The sequence below is a fragment of the Sorex araneus genome, chromosome 2, assembly GCF_027595985.1.
Source record: "Sorex araneus isolate mSorAra2 chromosome 2, mSorAra2.pri, whole genome shotgun sequence".
NCBI classification, from domain to species: domain Eukaryota; kingdom Metazoa; phylum Chordata; class Mammalia; order Eulipotyphla; family Soricidae; genus Sorex; species Sorex araneus.
The window spans coordinates 123,965,565-123,985,437 of NC_073303.1; the positions used below are offsets into that span (position 1 = coordinate 123,965,565).

At 43.1% G+C, this 19,873-nt stretch overlaps 1 protein-coding gene across 1 annotated transcript in view; it reads left to right on the forward strand.

The window, feature by feature from the left end:
• Positions 1 to 19,873, forward strand: part of UBR5 (ubiquitin protein ligase E3 component n-recognin 5) — a 120,509-nt gene that overhangs the window by 55,816 nt on the left and 44,820 nt on the right. The window contains exons 10-25 of the mRNA XM_055129363.1: positions 60 to 176; positions 278 to 388; positions 1,233 to 1,387; positions 2,082 to 2,199; positions 3,081 to 3,265; positions 4,073 to 4,182; positions 4,861 to 4,973; positions 6,067 to 6,210; positions 6,305 to 6,416; positions 6,640 to 6,794; positions 7,018 to 7,215; positions 11,596 to 11,806; positions 12,870 to 12,996; positions 16,941 to 17,092; positions 17,783 to 17,878; positions 18,256 to 18,379. Coding sequence (XP_054985338.1) covers positions 60 to 176; positions 278 to 388; positions 1,233 to 1,387; positions 2,082 to 2,199; positions 3,081 to 3,265; positions 4,073 to 4,182; positions 4,861 to 4,973; positions 6,067 to 6,210; positions 6,305 to 6,416; positions 6,640 to 6,794; positions 7,018 to 7,215; positions 11,596 to 11,806; positions 12,870 to 12,996; positions 16,941 to 17,092; positions 17,783 to 17,878; positions 18,256 to 18,379 — 2,228 coding nt within the window. The remainder of the gene's footprint in view (positions 1 to 59; positions 177 to 277; positions 389 to 1,232; positions 1,388 to 2,081; positions 2,200 to 3,080; positions 3,266 to 4,072; positions 4,183 to 4,860; positions 4,974 to 6,066; positions 6,211 to 6,304; positions 6,417 to 6,639; positions 6,795 to 7,017; positions 7,216 to 11,595; positions 11,807 to 12,869; positions 12,997 to 16,940; positions 17,093 to 17,782; positions 17,879 to 18,255; positions 18,380 to 19,873) is intronic.

Below are 19,873 nucleotides of genomic sequence, written 5' to 3' on the forward strand. Positions count from 1 at the left end.
AGTCTTTAGATTTGACAATTGAAATACATTCATGACATTGTACTGTTTCTCCTTTATAGGATGGAACAAAATTCATCTGCATCGGGGCTCTATATTCTGAGCTCTTGGCTGTCAGTAGTAAGGGAGAACTTTATCAGTGGAAGTGGAGTGAATTGGAGCCATACAGAAATGCACAGGTATATATTATATTTTATTATATTGTCTTGCCTTGAATAGCTCTACCTACCAGCATATAAAATGTTCATTATTTTTCTTATATTTTCTTATATTTTCAAAGAATCCTGCGTTACATCATCCACGAGCAGCGTTTTTGGGACTAACCAATGAAAAGATAGTCCTCCTGTCCGCAAATAGCATTAGAGCAACCGTAGCTACAGAAAATAACAAGGTATGGAACACTCTGCAAAGACTGATAATAGTGACATTTTTGTTTATTTTTTTATCCTTGACTCTTTAATCTTTTTTTCATTTTCTAACTAAATTTGCAAATGAAAATTATCCAGAGCCTTGGTATAATGCTCCTATGTTGAAATTTTTGTTGGTGGCCTAGCTCCGTATTTGAATCCAACTTCAGAGATAGCTCTACATTGAGAAGGTTGAAGAGATGATTGCTGACAACAGAGAGATGTTGAATCTGTAATAGACACAGGGACAAATAGTGGCTGTTGTACTTAGGTATCAGTTTGCCCTTAGAGTCTAAATTGTCATTCAAGATTGTTTGCTTCTATCACTGCCTTAAAGATGGCTGTGATACTTACTTCAGTGCGCACTGTTTTGATTTGGTTGCAGCAGGCATTTTAGTTTCAGTCTTCTGGAGAACCTTTTCTGGGACTAGGGATATGGCTTGCGGTGTTTTTGCCTGAGGCAGCCTGGCTTCCACCCCCAACACCACCACCACCACCACCACCACCACCAGCAGCCAAAAGTGTCCCAAGAAACAGAACAGCCTTTCCTCAATTATTCTTCAAATATTTAGCTCAGCATTTTTTAGAACTTGGTCTATCAAGTATGCGTCCCCTATTGGTTTTGAAAAGAGGACTTGTTTTTATTTGGGGGCTGCACCTGAGCTGCTAGAATTTACTCCTGGCTCTGCACTCAGGGATCACTCCTGGTGGGCTTCGACCATATGGCAGTCTGGAGATTGACCTGTGCTGCCGTGTGCAATGCAAATACCCTCTGGCCCCAAGAGATGATTTGTTTTATTTAGGTCTCTCTTTTGCTTTATTCTTCAGGTTGCTACATGGGTAGATGAAACTTTAAGTTCTGTGGCTTCGAAGTTAGAGCACACTGCACAGACTTACTCAGAACTTCAAGGAGAACGGATTGTTTCTTTACATTGTTGTGCCCTTTATACCTGTGCCCAGCTAGAGAACAATTTATACTGGTGGTAAGTGTCCTGAGAGGGAATTTCTTATCAGCGATTTTTTCATTGTCCATAGATAGGTGCTTTGAGTGTCAGCCCTGGAAGGTCAGTGAGAAGATACTGTTTTGTAGAGAGGAGGTGATTCACTTTGGACAAAGGAGCATGCAGAGAAAAGTGAAAGCTTCCAAGTTCAAAGTGTTATGTAGAAACAACCTAAATGTAACACCTGGGAGTTAAAGTAGAAACAGCCTAAATGTAACAGTTGGGAGTTTTAAAAAGTATTTTTATAAAATAGACCTGGGTGCTTTGCTTATACTTTATTGCAAGTAAGGTATTTTTTGAAATGTGTTTTTCATTCAGTAGTACTACTTAAAAATATTTTAAAACATAATTAAAATATTGTATGAATTTTATGCCTTATTTAATGATTTCTGTTTTGAGGGATTAGCTATATTCTTTGTTCAAGAATATTTGTAAATTTGATTTGCCAGTATATACAGGGAGATCTACTACTATTGAAATATAATTATTTGGAGGAAAATATTGATTTTCTATAAGATTTAATTTTAAAAGTATAATAAAAGTGGATCCAATTGTATATTAAAACGTGTGGTCAGGGTATGAAACTATTGGAGAAAAACAAATGAGAAATGGTTAAATGATAAAAACCTCAGTTTATTTACTGGGATTTGATCAGATTCATTTTTTTCCCCCCCAGGGGTGTAGTCCCTTTTAGTCAAAGGAAAAAAATGTTAGAGAAAGCAAGAGCAAAAAATAAAAAGCCCAAGTCTAGTGCCGGTATCTCATCCATGCCGAACATCACAGTTGGAACCCAGGTTAGTAACTGCACGAGGTTCACCTGCAGCCACATTTCTTTTCACTGTACACAGGTCTAATAGGGACTAGGGGGTCGATGCAGCAGAGAGGGCCACTCCCTGCCTTGTCTCTCACTCTGGGCAGGGGGCAGGAGGTTCTCCAGTGGAACAGGACCTGGTTTGAAAGATCATCATGTGCTGCAGTGCAGTTGGGAGTCTAACTAGAAATATTTTCAGTTTGTCTGATGGAAGGTTCAGGAATTCCTGCCAGCACGCAAGACTGCAAACTCCTGTTCATTGGGCTCCCAGCAGGCCCCATGCCTTCACGACCTGGTTTTTGGTTACCGAGATGGTTTTCAGCTTCTGGAGGCATCTTCTGGAAGGTTTTTTTCTCATGCTTCAGTGTCTTTGAGGGTGTTTTGAGGACCTGTGACACTCTAAGCAAGTTTATATGCTTTTTTCAGTGGAAACCTGGGTGGGTGCCCTGCATTGTCTCCATGGAGCCTCTCCTACTCTTTACCCCCGCCCCCACCAAGTGGCCCAGGCCTGGACGTCAGTGTCTGCCCCTTAGTCAGTGAGGCATTTGCAAAAGTGGGGACAAGCCCCTTTGGCTATTTTTCAAGTGTCTTTTTTTCTTGGAAAGTGCTGACAATAAGGTTTATTATTTAGATAATTTAAAATTCCTTAGCTTGAGTTTACTAATAAATACCAAAAGGATTTATTAGTTAATAAAAAAATTGTTGGGGTCCCATGCTCTTTAATTTGGGGAGGACATTATGAACAAATTGTTGGAGTTCTTTCATTCATAAGATTGTTGACCTTATTGATTGTGTAAGATTGTGTTTTTATACGCTTAGTTGTTCTCAAATGATGTCATGTTGATGGAGATTTTATTTTGTTAGGTCTGCTTAAGAAATAATCCTCTGTATCACGCTGGGGCAGTTGCATTTTCCATTAGCGCTGGAATCCCTAAAGTTGGTGTCTTAATGGAGTCGGTGTGGAACATGAATGACAGCTGTCGCTTCCAGCTCCGCTCTCCTGAGAGCTTGAAAAGCATGGACAAAGCGAGCAAAGCAGCCGAGGCCAAGTATGTCCTATTCCCTGAGGGTCTTGCTTTCATGACTGGGTCATTCAGGGAGACTGAGCTGGTTGGCAACATCATGGGATTGTTTTCAAACCCTCAACTTTATATTGTTCACATCTTGGTTGATATTTGTCCATTAGCAGCCGTGACATTTGCTTTCTCCTCCCTCACTTTTTATTTGTGTGGGGTATTGAGCCCCGTGTGTGATGTGCGGGGTCTACCCTGGGCTCCATCCCTGGTTTCTGGAATTGCCTTACGTACTCTCAGTTGTTTTAGTGCATTTTGATAGGTGAAAGGGTTTTGCCAATTCAAGTGCCGAGGATGGAAATTTTGTGAAGAATTTAGCTCCTTTTTGGTGGGAGGGATTCCTGTAGAGGCAAATTTCTTGGTTCCTCAATTCTAAGAAATTTAATGATGTAGGGTTTTATTTTATTTAACGTTACTATTTTTGTTTACTTAAATTACTATGTCCAGGTCAGGGTTCACTCAAGGGGGAAATGTGTTAGTTCGCTTGAGGCTCATGAGGAAAGTGTTGAATGAAAAGTTTCACTTTTATTGTTATTCTTAGATAAGCTTATCTGAACCATTGTTCCTGGTTGTTTTGCTTCATGGGATGCATTTGTAGTTCCCACTTTATAATGTAAAAGTAGTCATTGTATACCTCCTTCAGTACTTTGTGTCCTAAAAATATACCAGCTTGTGTACTATTTTCTTAGAACAGTACACTTAGAGTCTTAAAAATAAACCATTTGACCCTTGTCTCTTGCTTCATTTTCCTAATTCTGAGGGTGTTCTTATTTCTGATCTCAGGCCTGAAAGTAAGCAGGAGCCCGTGAAAACAGAGATGGGGCCTCCCCCATCGCCTGCGTCCACCTGCAGCGACGCCTCCTCCATCGCCAGCAGCGCCTCCATGCCCTACAGTAAGTGGCGCGGGCCGCCGTACTGTTGGGAGATGACTCATAGCCCCAGTTCCTCCAGAGCCACCACGTTTCCCTGAGTTTAATTTTTGTGTGTGTGGAGAAGTAGCAGTGACAGGGTGTTAGCGGTTCCTTTTGTGATGCCTTATAGAGTAGAGTGGTAGCAGGGCATGGCTGCGGGCCTCTTAGTTGAGACTTTTACTCTCCTAAACTGCTTAAGGGCTGGATTACAACGTTTACTCAGAATTTATATAATTTAGGGACTTCCTGCTGCATTTTTAACTTGAGAGTTTTTGTTTTTATTATTTTTTTAATTGCTCAAACTTTTATTCTATGGTGATGTTGCTTTGAAGCTGAGAACATTGATACTTTGAAGAGCCGTCCCCGCAATGTTCAGGTGGAGATTTTGGACAGATAGCTCTAATTTTAAGATTCCAAAATATGTCTTTTATTTTTTCTTGTGGTTGTTTGTGGTAGTGTCAGTGTAGTTAGGCATTAACTGAGACTGTGGTTTTTCCCTGTGACTTCTCTGGAAGTAGAAGTCACTTTAAGAAGCAAGGTTTTTTATTAGCACTCAATTATGTGTCTCTTTGAAATGATCTTGCCTCGTATCATAGATAAAATCTATAAAGTCTTTTTCATATTTTCTTCTCGGTACTTACCATTTCGTTGTTGTCTAAGAACGGCGACGGTCAACCCCAGCCCCCAAAGAAGAGGAGAAGGTGAATGAAGAGCAGTGGTCTCTTCGGGAGGTCGTTTTCGTGGAAGATGTTAAAAATGTTCCCGTTGGCAAGGTTTGTTCAGAATCTTTTTAGAACTACTGGCTCACTGAACTGTCATACACTGCTAATCACAACCCCGAGAGGTGAGCGGTGGTCTCAAGTCTCACCCTTACTTTGATGCAGGCAGTGCAGGCCTCTGTCCCTGACCCAGCAGCCTGTGGCTGTTGGACTCCTCTGCAGTATGTATAGAGATACTGTTGTTTTGAAGACCATCCTTTGTAGTAAATAGATTTGCAGACAAGTTGCAAAGGTGTATTTACTTTCAGACACTATTCATTTTGTGGACCTTTTCTCCTGAAGATTCTCTCTTTGGGTCACCTGTACCTTCTCCCCTCGCCCCAGGAATACAGAGTTTCTTAGGAGTCCTTGGAAGTCCTAAGGAATCCCTGGAGAGGATCTGCCTTTTCACACAATCTGAAATGTCATTACTTCCACTTTTCTGTCTTCACATACTTTAAGAAACAAAATGGAGCAATAGCTGTGGATTATCTGCGAAGCACAGTACTTTTTCATTGCTTACTCAGATCTGAAGCAGCCTTACTCTGCACTGTTTCATTAACAGTAGAAATGTGGCATGTTAGCAGGCATTTTCTGCTCGAAGATTATAAAACAGAAGCAGAGTGCAGATACCACAGTTTCAGCTCCTGTGCATTGCGGGCCAGGAAGGCAGCTCACTCAGCGACTCTGAATTTATGGACAGCACCTCAGTACTGGCTCTATATTAGAAGCTCTACTTGTACTGTGGAAGCCTAATGCCTGCTGTATGGGCCATGCCATATAGATCATTGCCATCATTGAAAAAGTTTTTCGTAGTGGGCTGCTTGGCTAATACAGAGAAAGGAGCAGAGGCATATGCTTTGGTTTTTCAGTTGATTGCTACTCATAGTCTGTCACCATAATTATTGGCTCTGATTTGGATCTCAATTTTGTTTTGACTCAGACATCAGCAACAGAACTGAGTCATTTCAGATTAATTTTATAATTTGGTGATAGCAGCAAGAGAAACAGACTCATCAATAAATGCCATCACTGTTGAATTAGTTCAGTGACTGGACTGTGCTATTGATTTCCTGTCTGGTTTGTGTCTGTTTCCCTATACTTCTAGGTGCTGAAAGTAGATGGTGCTTACGTTGCCGTAAAATTCCCAGGAACATCCAGTAACACCAGTTGTCAGAGCAGCTGCGGTTCAGATGCCGACCCTTCTTCCCTTCTGCAGGATTGTAGGCTGCTTAGGATTGATGAGCTGCAGGTAATGGTAGGGGAATTGCTCAGCACGACAATACTGGGGTGACTCCTTGTGTCTAGAGCAGAATTGGATGTAAAATCTCATTTATCTTTCATAGGTTGTGAAAACTGGTGGAACACCTAAAGTTCCCGACTGTTTCCAGAGGACTCCTAAGAAGCTTTGTATACCTGAAAAAACAGAAATACTCGCAGTGAATGTGGATTCCAAAGGTAAACATTTTGTGACCTTTCAACTGGTATGCTGTCATGTGCAGTGAAAGGAAATAGGATAAAGTGGTTTAGAGCCTGGGCAGTTTTTATCCCCTGTTTAGCTTCTGTGAACTTAAAATATATCTGTTGAAATTGGTAAATGTGGCGGGTGCTGTGACAATTGGGTAGTTGCTGGAGACTGAGAAACGTAACAAGTCTGCTGTCTACTTCTGTTTTTCTGAAGGTGTGCATGCTGTTTTGAAGACGGGAAATTGGGTTCGGTACTGTATCTTTGATCTTGCCACAGGAAAAGCGGAGCAGGAAAATAATTTCCCTACAAGCAGTATTGCTTTCCTTGGTCAGAATGAGAGGAACGTAGCCATTTTCACAGCTGGACAGGTATAGACACTTATTTTTTGCATTTGAAAAGTATTGACAGCAGTGTCATTCTTGTGATTCCTGGATCTGGTTCCACTTCGCTTTTTAAAAAACTAATGGCAAATTTTGGATATTCCTGTTTTAGTGCTAGTGATTTTTCTATGGTCATTATTACACGAGCGAATGAAAATCAGATGTATGTTTTGGTTGGGAGCCAGATTTTAATGTTTCCCCTCTTCTGTAGGAGTCTCCTATTATTCTTCGAGATGGAAATGGTACCATTTACCCAATGGCCAAAGATTGCATGGGAGGAATAAGGGATCCTGACTGGCTTGATCTTCCACCTATTAGTAGCCTCGGAATGGGTGTCCATTCTTTAATTAACCTTCCTGCCAATTCAACAATCAAAAAGAAAGCTGCTATTATCATCATGGCTGTAGAGGTAAGCTGGCTTTTGAAACTACTTAACAGTCTAATTCAGAAGACACTTCTAGAATCTAGGGGAACATCTTGATTAGCTCATTCATTGGCCCTTCTCTATAGGAACTATTAGGCTATTAGGACAGGCAGATCAGTGAATCAGTGATTCCAGGGCAGTGTAATTGAGAAAGATGTGTACAGTGTTGCAGGAGGGATACATCAGACTGGTTGTAGGCAAGGTTGGGGTATCTGGATTCAATCAGACAGGGCCTCCTAACCCAAGATGATGGGAGACCTGTTGTTCCACACAGAAAGGGCAGCCTTTATGAATTTGGTTAAAGTGTCTTAAGAAAAGAAAACGTACATACTGCTGATACAGCCAAAAGTTAGGGCTCTTGCAGCAGTGAGTGGCAGCTGGTAAGGCTAGAGAAGAGGACCAAGGGGCCTTGGTGCTAACCTAAGGTAAGGGGTCTATGGATTTTCGTGAAAGTTAGTTTCAGAAAGATTTTGAGCCCACAGCCCTGAAAAAAATACTTTAAAAAGATGAATTGTGGTCAACAAACAGACCTTAGATTCCAGGTGGGAAGACTAGTAGACTTGTTTCAGTTAGACACAGTCATTTTGAATTCTTGGAAATGATTTAGAGGGGAGAAACTTGAGAAGCCCTGAGGACATAGAAGCTATAAAACTTGTGATTGGATGTTAGCAGCAAATGAAAGGAAGGGGATATAAAAGCTTCCAATTCAGTGCACTTTCAAGAGGGAAAATGAGAAGAACAAGTGGAAAGAGGGAAAGTTTAGTTTTGAAAGCCTGGGTGAGGTGTTTGTTACGTGTGGAAGTCACCACACTGGAAGGTACTGGAACACCGAGAGAAGACCTTACCTAATCGAATCGAAGTTTCTTAATGACTGTTAGCATGCTATGAAACTAGGGGGCAGGGAGCAGGCCGATGCCGCACAGTTGGGAAGGTAAGTTATCATATGGGAGATGTAGGCGGCTTAGCAAAAGAGATGATAGAATTATGAGAAATGATTAAATACTAGATTTGTTTTCCAGGGACAGTCAACAGTTTGCTTGTGGGTGAGTACGGGGTGTCGTGGAACTGAAGGGCAAAGGTTTTGGAAGAAGGAAGTTGGCATTTATTGAACTGAAGAAGGTTCAGGAGGTAGAGAAATGAGCGAGCAATATAGGACTGTTTTTTGATGTGTTCAACTGAAAATGGGCATAAGAAATTGGGGAGGGGTTGGGGAGACAGTACAGCAGGTGAGGTACTTGCCTGGCATGTGGCTGACCGGGATTTGGTGCTTGGTACCGCATATGGCTTCCTGAGCACTGCCAGGAGTGAGTCCTGAGCACAGAACCAGGACTAAGCCCTGAGCACCACTGAGTGTGGCCTCAAAGATCCCAAGAGGAATTGGTAAAGAGAGAGGTGTGTGAGTTTGAAGACCAGGAGGAGGACTGGGTGGGAGAGAGACACTGAGGGGGTGTCTGTAGTATGTCTATGACATTGGACAGTAGTTGGAAAGATCTGGGACTGAAGCATGAGAATTATCTCAGAATTGAAATGTTGGGACCTGCTGGGAACTGCACTGTGTGTATGTGTGTCCCTTGATTCACTCCCTGTAATAGTTGAGTGAGTGAATGCCAAGGAGATCAAGAGAAAACCAGCGGTGAGAGAGTCTTAGAGGAGAGTGTGCATGACAGTTCTGTTAGAAGCCAAATGAAAGCTCAAGTGATCTGCAGTGATCAGCTCTGCTAAATGCTGTGGTGGTCAGTTAAGGCAGCCACTTGAATTTGGCTTCTTCTCAGTCATTGTTGACAGTGGAATTAAAGAAGATGGGACGCCAGAAACTGGAGTGAGTCCTTTTCTGTAAAGGAGTCAAATGGAGCTTGGTATGGTAGCTTTGCCTATGCTCTGTTATGTTGGGCGTGATAAGCAGACTTACTGGAACAGTGTAGGTTACTCTAATCGACTGAGCCGTGGGGCTGCTGAGAATTGTCTGTGAGCTCTTCAGAGGTACAGTGCTTGTGTTTTGATTTCGCTTTGTTGGTCATGTAGCTTAGTGGTTTCAGCCTCATTTGGGTGAGGATTTAGAAGGTAGCTGTGATCTGAACTTGGCCCCTAGGAATAACTACTTCATTAAAAAAATTCTTCAGTGTTTGCCAACAGTTAAAATTCACAAGGTTTATATACAAGATCTTAAATAAAAAATTGCTCTTAAACATTAGGGACTCTGGGGCTGGGCTTATACTTAATGTAGGAACTCTGGTAACTGTGTGCTATCCTGAAAACACTCTGTGTGCCCCCTTTAGAAGGTCTCTGTTCCTTTCAGTTCATTGCAGTCCCGCTGTGTAACTTTCTGGCTCTGAGTCGGAAGCTTGGTCCTGTGTATGTGATATAGTTTATGTTGAGCTTTCATTTGGTGAGCCTTGCAGGCACTTCACATGTGCCATGCATTTAGTTCTCTGACCTTGCACTCCATGAGCATAGCCAGGGTGGAGATCCATTGACTTCCTCCCATGGGTGGAGTAAAGCATGGCATCACTTTCCTTGTTCTCCAGTGACTTGGCTTGGGGGCATGCCTGTTGCTATAAGAGCAAGTGACAAACAGAATGTGGTGTGCAAAATTAACTCTCTGCTTATGACTCGGTAAGCTTGCTGCTGCAGGTTACATGTCAGGGTTTCTCAGGATAGCTGCTTCCAACTAAGTAGAGCGCCATTTGCTGGCAAATAGCCCCTTCACTAGTACTGTGCAGCCAGCTGTCGTCAATGGGCTTCCCGTGAACACTCCTGTGCTTTTTTTAAGTCTTTGGAGAGACTTGAACATATTCTCTCCAAACAGAGCATTAGGTGAAGCAGGTAGGAGGTAACACGGATGGGGCAGAAGCTTGGGCGTGTTGATAGTGTAGAGGTGGTGGCGGGGGAATGGTGTGTGTGTGTTCGTTTGTCGTCCACAGAGACCCACACTTTAATTACCAGGTTGATAGTGTAGAGGTGGTGGTGGTGGGGTGTGTGTGTGTGTGTGTGTGTGTGTGTGTGTGTTCGTTCGTTGTCCACAGAGACCCACACTTTAATTATCAGGTTTTAAAATGTGCATGTCACGGAGGCATGTGGCACCCTGGGACTTTGGTGGTGAGATGAATATTACAACATTTTCTGCTTGCAACTCCGAACAACTTTGTAAATCATGGTGTCTTAATTAAAAATTTTTAAGTTTATATTTAAAACAATGGCCTATGTCTGAGTTAACTTTAACAAGCTTAATCTCATGGGATTGTTTTAAAGCCATTGGTAACTTTATAACTAATAGTTCTCTGGCACTTTGGAGGCACTAAATTAGTTGTTTCTTCACTCTATTTTTATTTTCCCTCCCCCACTCCTTACTCAGGAAGCTGGGTGGAGAAAGTTGGTGACTTAACACTTTGAAGGGAAGCAGCAAGTTGTTCAAATGCATCTTCTTTCCTTTGCGTTTTCACATTTCTCCCCATCTCCTTTTTTCTGACTCCTAATTCTAGTAAAATGAACAAACATGCCAATTCCCAAGCCAGTTAATACTGTCAGTTCATTAAATGTCCCGGAGCTATCCTTTTTGGGAAAAAGTCTGCTTGAAGCCGTGTGTGTCTGTATTCATGTACTCTGCTGTAGATGAAGCGAAATTAATTCTCACAGCTAGGGCCGGCAGGTGCCCTGGTGTGTGGTGACTCCTGGCTGTCTTCTCGAGAGATGATAGAAAGGAAGAGCTCGGCTCTCTTTAAGGGCACTGATCCGTTCTCAGGGCTCCACCCACACGATCTCCAGCCGTCTTCATGCTGTGGGTCAGATCCACTCTCTGAATGTGGGGGTCTGCAGATGTCCTGTCTCTAGTTTCAACCGTTACGCCTCGGGTGTTCCAGAAATCTTTGGTCACCACAACCATGTTATGACCATGAAATACTCTTGTGTGTATTGCCTCTGGGGAATTGATGGTTTGGGTTTTCATGTGTGGTATAACCTTATGAGGAGAAGAGGGTGAGTTAACCTGGAACAAAAATATACATCCTTTGCCTAGTTGGTCATCAATAGTACTGAGGCTCTAATGTGATAGTTACATAATGTAAACCAAGGGTGTGCAAGCTGGATTGCCAGCCAAGTACGTCTACTCTCACTCCTTCGTGTAATGCAAAAGCTACAGATATTGCACGCCAGTTACAAAAGTCAAGGGCTCTTTTCCATTCCTGTCAGTTGTATACTACCTTTAAAATGTGACTGGCATTCGATGCATTTTGCCAAGCTCCCTGAAATTATCTTTCCTTATATTACTGAGCTGCTTCTACTATGTGTTGGCCATGAGAGTGTTTGGGGTATGGAACCCGTTCTGTTATAATTCATAAACTTTTTTTTCTCGGATTTGTCTGAGTACAGAAACAAACATTAATGCAGCACATTCTACGCTGTGATTATGAGGCCTGTCGACAATATCTTATGAATCTGGAACAAGCGGTGGTTTTAGAGCAAAATCTACAGATGCTACAGACGTTTATCAGCCACAGATGTGACGGAAATCGAAATATTTTGCATGCTTGTGTGTCAGTGTGCTTTCCAACCAGCAACAAGGAAACTAAGGAAGAGGAGGGTGAGCTGAAGCACTGGGCAAGGGGTGGGCCGTGTGGCTCAGGGCGGGAAGCATACTTTGCACGCAGGGTCACGGTTCAGCCCTCTGCGCTGTAAAATCAGAGTTAGAATGAGGTCTTCTAAAGAAATTTCAGGCAAGTTTTTAAAAATACTAGTGAGTATCCAAGTAAATCACTGTAAGGAACTTGTATGTTCTTGGTAAATTTTAACCTAAGCAGAAGGTAAAAGTGCCCGTCAGGCTGACTGGGTAACATGTAATTAAGGTTGTTTAGTGTGTTTTGTTGCTTGAATTCTAGTCTCTTTGATATGCTTGAACTATATGAATACTTTATGAGCATTGCTGATTTTATAATTGCAGGTTTAATTACCATGGAAATTGTTTAGGAAGTTGCGCCAAGTTGTACTGAAGCAAGTTTTGTCCCAATATTCAGAGTACAAGGAGAATAGCCTAAAGTGTTGGATGGTTTTGGAAAGGTTGTAAGCTTTTCCCTGCCTTCTGCCGTGAAGCTTTACATTGACTGAAATGAAGGGGCAGCTGGAGCCTGAGGGCAGTGAAACAGACCCTGATATTCTCCCTCAGTTTTTTTTTTTTTTTTTTTTTTTTTTTTTTTTTTTGTCTTTTTGGGTCACACCTGGGACAATGCACAGAGGTTACTCCTGGCTCATGCACTCAGGAATCACCCCTGGCGGTGCTCGGGAGACCATATGGGATGCTGGGAATCGAACCCAGGTCGGCCACGTGCAAGGCAAATGCCCTACCCGCTATGCTATTGCTCCAGCCTCTCTCCCTCAGTTTTGAATTCTGCTTGTGATTCCTTGGGAGAGATCCTTTTTTGAATAGTGGTTTGCATCTCTCACCTTTATTGTCATGGTATCACTAGAAGTCTCAACGACACGAGTCCTAAAAGTTCTAGTTCCATCTGTCTTCTGTGTTTGTTGCTCTGAGGAAGAGAAAGCTACTAGTATGTGAATTGGAGCAGCAGAATATACAGGAGGAAGTATTTTGTCTCTGGAGCTCCTCCGAGAGTGTTAAGTCAATCCTAATTCTGTCTCTCCTGTTTCAGAAGCAGAGCGCTCGGAGAGAAACACTTTTGCAGAGAGGCTTTCTGCTGTGGAGGCCATTGCAAACGCAATCTCCGTTGTCTCAAGTAACGGCCCGGGTAATCGGGCTGGATCTTCAAGTAGCCGAAGGTAATGTGATTTTTACCAGGAACATTTAACTGGCAGAAACAAATCCAAGTCCAGAAAGAAGTGTATCTCTTATCAAATGCATGAATTGGTAGGACTTTTGTTCCTTCTCAGTATCACTCTGGGGTAAAGTATCTGATAACATCTAATTAGAATCTTAGTGCAGAACTTCAGAACCCAGAGTGCTTTAAAAAATTTGAGGTATTTAGTTCACTTTTGATTCCTCAAATGTGTTTTAAATTTACCCTTCTTGCTTCCTAGGAAGTGGTTTTCTTTAGTTGGAGAAAACATAATTCAGTGACTGAAGGACCCTCGAGTAGTTTTGTTTTCAGATTGCTTATTTCAGTCAGTTTTTCAGCGCTCTCAGGCTGGCGTGTATTATGAATCACTTCCCTGACTTGAATTGGTTATTTTCAATTTTCAGGCTTTGAGTTGTGAGATGGACAATCGTTTATAATAACATGTTGGAAATTAGTAGGTGTTTAAATAGATGAAGTTGATGTAGAATTCAGGCTTACTATTTTCCCCGCCCCCCATAGAGAAAAGCACCTGGATTCTGGGCTCTGCGGCAGATGGTCAGTGGAAGCCACTGCACCTGTTTGACAGGGCAGGGCGGGCAGCCTCCTTCATTGAAGAGCTTTTGCTCATTTGTCCCTTACTAGACTTTCTCTTTAAAAATGACAGTTTTTAACTGGGTACCAGTTCCATGGTCTCGGAGACTTACACATCCTGAAGGGAGATCTATCAAAGACCACTTATGAGCAACCAAATTATGATTTAAATCAGAATGTCACATAGCTACTTCCAGACGGAAGTTATCTCCAGTTAGTTTGTTTATAAATTAGTTTCCTAGGCAAAATGTATGGGCTAAAATGGAAAGCAACTAAAGTTCTTCATAAAGAAATTAGTGTTTGAATATTTCAGGTATTTCATTTCCTCAGGGAAAACACAGGTGCCAATCAAGTTGGACTCTGATATGGTTGGTCCAATGCCAGTGCTGCCATCATTTTTTCATGTAAGGATTATGTTTGAAGGCAAAGACTAAAAGGAGCTTCGAGAGTGGGTGATCTCTTGCTCACAGAAATAATTTGCAGAGTAAGCTCCTTTGAGGCATTTGCCGAAGATGTCACTGCAGTGCTCTTCCCCAGTTCAAACTCAGGGCTGCCGGCTGACCAGCTGAAAGTGCAGGAGGCTTATTCTCCACGCCGGGCGGTAGGAAGTCCACAGACTGCTTCATTGAAGTGCAACCCTCCTCTAGCCTTCCATGGATTTCTAGGCGCGCCCCTTGCCGAGTGAGCAGGCTGGGCCTCGGGAGCCGTACGCTCCAAACCGATGCAGTCCCGGTATTGAATGCAGTACTGGTCTGTGCCTCCAGATGGTGATGTGACTCAGAAGCTTGTTGTGTGGCGCACTGGCTCCTGAGTCCCAGGGCAGAGGGCATGGAAGGCTTGATTGATGCAGCTGATTGCAGGTGTATGTGCTCTAGAGATTGTTAATCTGGAAGACACATGACCTTCACTTTTTTGTCACAGTGGTGTGTTTGAACATGACTGGATTCTAAAGCTTCTGTAGCATGGATATAACGTGCTTACAAAGAGGAAATTACATCATCTTGACTTCTTCCATATTATCAGAAAATATGATGACTCCAGGCAAGCCTAGAAGAAGAAATGTCAAAACTCTGAACCTTAGCAGCCAAGGTGGTACCTCCTCAGTATTGTCCTCAGCCTCTGAGGATCCAGGTGAATCTTCATGAATTGTGTACAACATCTTGAAGAATGATTTTCTTTTTTGTTTTTTTGTTTTTGTTTTTAAAGAATCTATATGAGGAACTGGGCATTGTACTTAAAAATGTTTCCAAGACCTAATGAAGAGAAGAGGTTAAGGACACTTTTTAAAAAAATGACAAGGAATGACCCCCCTCATTTAATAGTGAATTGACTACATCACATCAACAAAGTTGGGAGCTGGCAAGTTCAAGATGAGACTCTGGTCTCAGATTTCTCTTCACTTAATTGACTCTAAGCTAGAGGTCGGAGAGTGGCCCTTATACATTGTTTGGCCTGTGCACTGTTAAATTTCTCTTTTCTTTACTATCCGATCACCTGTAGCTGAGCATGTACACCCTGAGCCGGCCTTGACTCCCTGCCCCTTGTAAGTCCCTCTCTGATGTACCCGTGCCTCAGTTGATCGTAGGTGGCGAGTCTGTGGCCTGCTGTAAGTACTCTTACTGAGGAGCCCCGACCAGATGTTGACATTGAGAATATTTGCTGGGCCTCCCACCGCCGGTTGCCCCCTCTCTCGTCTGGGTGCAGAGCGGCGGCCTGGACCTAGTTAAGATTGTAGGAGCATCACACTGGCTGGGCCTGCCTTGGGGGCCCGGTCTTTCTCTAAGGGTGCTGCGTTTGACCTCGACTAAAGCAGTCCCTCCATATATGTGCCCCTCCATATTATAGATGCTCTTAAACTCATTTCTAAATTGAGGGAAAGTACTCTGATCATGAAAGCATTAACTACAGGTAATTATAACTAACCTATTGTTTGACTCATTCAAGTTTACTTTGCATACTCTTCCAAAGACTGTTTCTTTCCCCAAGGTACAGCAGCATGCCCAAGCCTTTTAAAATAGAAGAATTCCTGAAAGTAGCCTGAAGGACATATTTGTAAATGCTTTAGATAGGGGAAAAAACCTTTTGTTTTCTTTAAAAAAATTGAAAATGTACATGGAAAAGACATTTATTCTTGGATTTAATAATAAGCACAACTGGGGGTTCAGACAATAAAAAAATACCTAGAGGATTTTTTTTCTGGGCATCACAGAGCTCAGCTGTAAGGCGGGCAGGTCTCACGTCAGAAATGTCGAGTCTTCGAGAGCGAGACCTTCGGCCTCGTGTGTAGCCCTTAAATGGAACCGATTGAGTCACTTAGAAACTCTGAGTGGCTGAGCACTCTTCGTTGCTGTAGGCTTCTAGTGCTTTGCTTGGCGTTCTTTTTTAAAAATCTTTGTAAATTCTTTATCAGAGATCCAGATTTTTTGACAGGTAGTTAGTTTCCAGCACCTCAAAAAAATGCCTGCTTTAGAGGGCTGCTAATCTTCTTTTGGTGATGTGCACAAGTGGGCAGTGTTATTTGTGGTTGAAGTGTTTTGCCCAGTCGCTAATGCAGCAGCACATCTTACAAGTTCCAGTTTCAGTTGCTCATTTCTTTGGGATTCCAGCTATGCAGCAGTTAAAAAACAACGACTTCTTAAAATTAAAACTATCTAAATTGATGTCCGTTGTAAAAGTACTGTGTGGACTTTAATTCAGTGGCTTTGACCTCCCTGAAAGGGGATTTAGTGGACTAGCAGTATTGGTTTTGTCCTCATCAGTATGTTTTATCTTTGTCTATTATTAAATTGAATGCTGATTAAACTGGGGACAGGCGGGGATGGAGTGATAGCACAGCGGGTAGGGCATTTGCCTTGCACGCGGCCGACCCAGGTTTGAATCCCAGCATCCCATATGGTCCCCTGAGCACCGCCAGGAGTGATTCCTGAGTGCATGAGCCAGGAGTGACCCCTGTGCGTTGTTGGGTGTGACCCCCCCAAAAAAAAAAAACCTGGGGACAGGCACAAATTTTTGGCTTAATTGTTCAACTGTTCATTGATCTTAACTGTACAGAAGATTACTTTCTAATCTTCCTTTGCTGCACCTTTCGTTCCCTGAGGACAGTTTGTTTGGGAGCTTCAACGTAGTGGCTTTAGTGCTGGACCAGGAGCCAGGAGCCCTGGCCCTACCCTGCTCCCTCACTGATTGGCCCTGGGATTCCAGAATAGGTGTTTACGCTTCTCCCAGGCTTGGCGTATTCGTGTGTAGGACACACTGTGATGTCACATGAGCTACTATGCACCGTTTCTCGCCGTGTGGATGTGGTGGAGAGCTCTGATTTTATCCTTGCGGTTGCAGCTTAAGGTTACGGGAAATGATGCGACGGTCCTTGAGAGCGGCTGGTTTGGGCAGACATGAAGCTGGTTCCTCATCAAGTGACCACCAGGATCCAGTTTCACCTCCCATTGCACCCCCTAGTTGGGTTCCTGATCCTCCTGCCATGGACCCTGGTAAGATTCTGACTTGAGTCAGGGGTTTAGTAAAACACAGGGTTATACAGGGGAAGGAGAGGCTGGAGTAGTAGTACAGGGGGTAGGACGTATGCTTTGCACGCAGCTGACCCAGCTTCTATTCCCAGCACCTACTTGGTCCCTGAGCACCACCAGGAGTAATTCCTGAGTGCAGAGCCAGGAGTAAGCCCTGAGCATCACTGGCTGTGACTCAAAAGGTCAAAAAAAATTTTTTTGTTGTTGTTTAGGAGGGGAGGTGTGACCCAAAATGCCAAAAAAATTGGTGGTGGGACGTAGGAGTGTCACATTTTTGCAGGATTTTTTGGAGGCCTGAAATATGTACACACTGTAGATGGTTCCTGTCTGCAGAAATTTTCTGCTGGTCCTCAGGCGGAGGGGTTAAAAAGCACTGTTCAAGCTAATTTGGACATCAGAATTGAGGTCAAGGGAAATTATAAATGAAAAATTAGTGTCCTGAAAACATGTTACTATACTGGTAAGAAGCCTGCAAGCAGTATATCACAGACACCAGCCATGGCCCGCAGTTCCGTCTCTGAGGCTGGCCAGTCGGTTTCCCTTCCACCTGTCAGTTTAACCTCTAGCTTGACGGGGAAAGTCCCAGGCTTCTTAAAAGAGTGTGTTAGGGATACTGCCTCTGCTGACGGACATTTTGTCATTATTTACTTAAAGATGGTGACATTGATTTCATCCTGGCCCCTGCTGTGGGCTCTCTAACCACTGCAGCCACTGGCACCGCACAGGGACCGAGCACGTCCACCATTCCAGGTGAGGACAACATTTGTGTAGGCGGCGGGTTGTGGAGGTGGGGGTAGGGGGGAATGTTGCTTGTTCTGAGTCAAGGTTTCTGCAAAAATATGGTGTCATGGGAGATCAAGGGTCAAATGGTGTGGCACATACATCTGTTTATCTCATATACCTGTGAAATATGTCAGTGTCTTTGAACTCTGAAATGGGGCCAGGAAGATGGCACACAGGGCTGGAACATGTGGAGGGATGGGGATAGGGAGGGGGGATCTGAAATCATTAATTTGCTAATAATACTAGAGTATTTTCCTGGTATCCTATTTCATACTTCCAGAATATTCTTTCACTCTGTCTTGTTTACTCTCGAGTTGTTACTCAGTGGATCTGCTTGATTCCAGGTCCTTCCACAGAACCCTCAGTGGTGGAGTCCAAGGATCGGAAAGCCAACGCTCATTTTATTCTCAAGTTGCTGTGTGACAGTGTGGTTCTGCAGCCTTACCTGAGAGAGCTCCTCTCTGCCAAGTAAGGGTTGTAATGAGCTGCTGGTGAAAAAGCCTGGACTTGGTTCCTGTTAGGGCTGGGTTTTGACAGGGTGTGAAGAGTGAGCGAAGGTGACCATGAAACTATCCCTAGAGTTGGCAGCATTTTTCCTGTTTCAGGCTCTCGTCTCCCAATTGCTTGCTCTACATGAAGACTGAGTATAGTCAAGTTACGTGTTAATGTGTTAAAAGACTCAAGAGCATCTTGTTCTCTAACGGGAACCTAGAAATGAGTTCTGTTTGTTACTGTAAAATTAAAAACCACACAGCTTCTGCCTTGCCTCCAGCTGACACTTGGCCATTGATTCTTTGGAAATCTTTAAAAGGCTTACAGTCATTGTGAGGGGTGTAAGAGCTGTGCTTAAGATTGTGTGGTAATGCTCCTTGACCATACTTTAATTTATTCTGAGGGTGAGGAGCTTTATTCTTTATATGTAAGTTTATTAACCTTCAGGTGAAAATTAGTGAATTTATGATTAAAATGGTTGTTTTCCCATTATCCCATTAGTAAAATTAGTCATTAAGTTCGCTGTTTTGTTATTGTAATTGTCAATGGTTTCACAAGGCCTTTATTTTTTCTTTCGGCCTTTATTTTTGTATCCTCACAGTGGCTGGTTTTTCTCCCCTTTTTCCGGGCTCTATAGAATATCCGTGAAGCTCCTGTGTACGGCTCTGTTGGTGAGCTCTGTCATTGACAGTGGCTAGGATGCAAATGAGAATGGGCAGAGTTCATTTGCCTTTTACATGGTGGGTGTAGAGAATGTTGAATTTCAGTGTTACAAGTATAGGATAATTTACCCGAAGTTGCTAATAATTTCCTCACTGGCATATTTGGGAATAAATTGCCAGATTGATGATTCCTGTTGAAAATGGAGGGAGCTCAAAGGGCTAGAGCTTCTTCTTTGAATGCCAACGCCCAGGTTTGATTCCTGGGCCAAATGGTCCCGGAGTGACCCAGTTTTCACCCCCTTTCCCTGCCTCTTGCCCCCCTTCCTCCCCAGAAAAAAAGCTTGTTAAATGTTTGTCAATCTACAAAATGCAAGGAGAGTATATCAGACACTCAATTTGAACATGGTGGTGATGTTGGGGTTTGAATGGAGGGGTTGAGAGTAAGAAGAAAGCATTCATTATATTTTCCATTTTAAGGATTTCCTTCTAGCCTAATTTCAGGTGTGGGTGGTTGGGTTTTTGCCTTTCTGAGCTAAAGAGTGAGTTCCGCTAAAATTATACTGGTTACTAAAGCTGCAGAGGGTTCTGTCTGTTATTCTCTGCCTGCTCATAATGACCAGATATGGGCAGGATGTTCTTCCCTCCCACTGTTCCTCAATCCCTCCCTTCCCACTATCCTTTCGTCCCTCCCTCTAGGATCAGGACTTACTCCTGGCTTTGTGCTTGGCCATCACTCCTGGCAGGATTCCAGGGACCATATGTAGTTCTGGGAATCAATGCTGGGGTAGCTGTGTGCAAGGCACGCTAG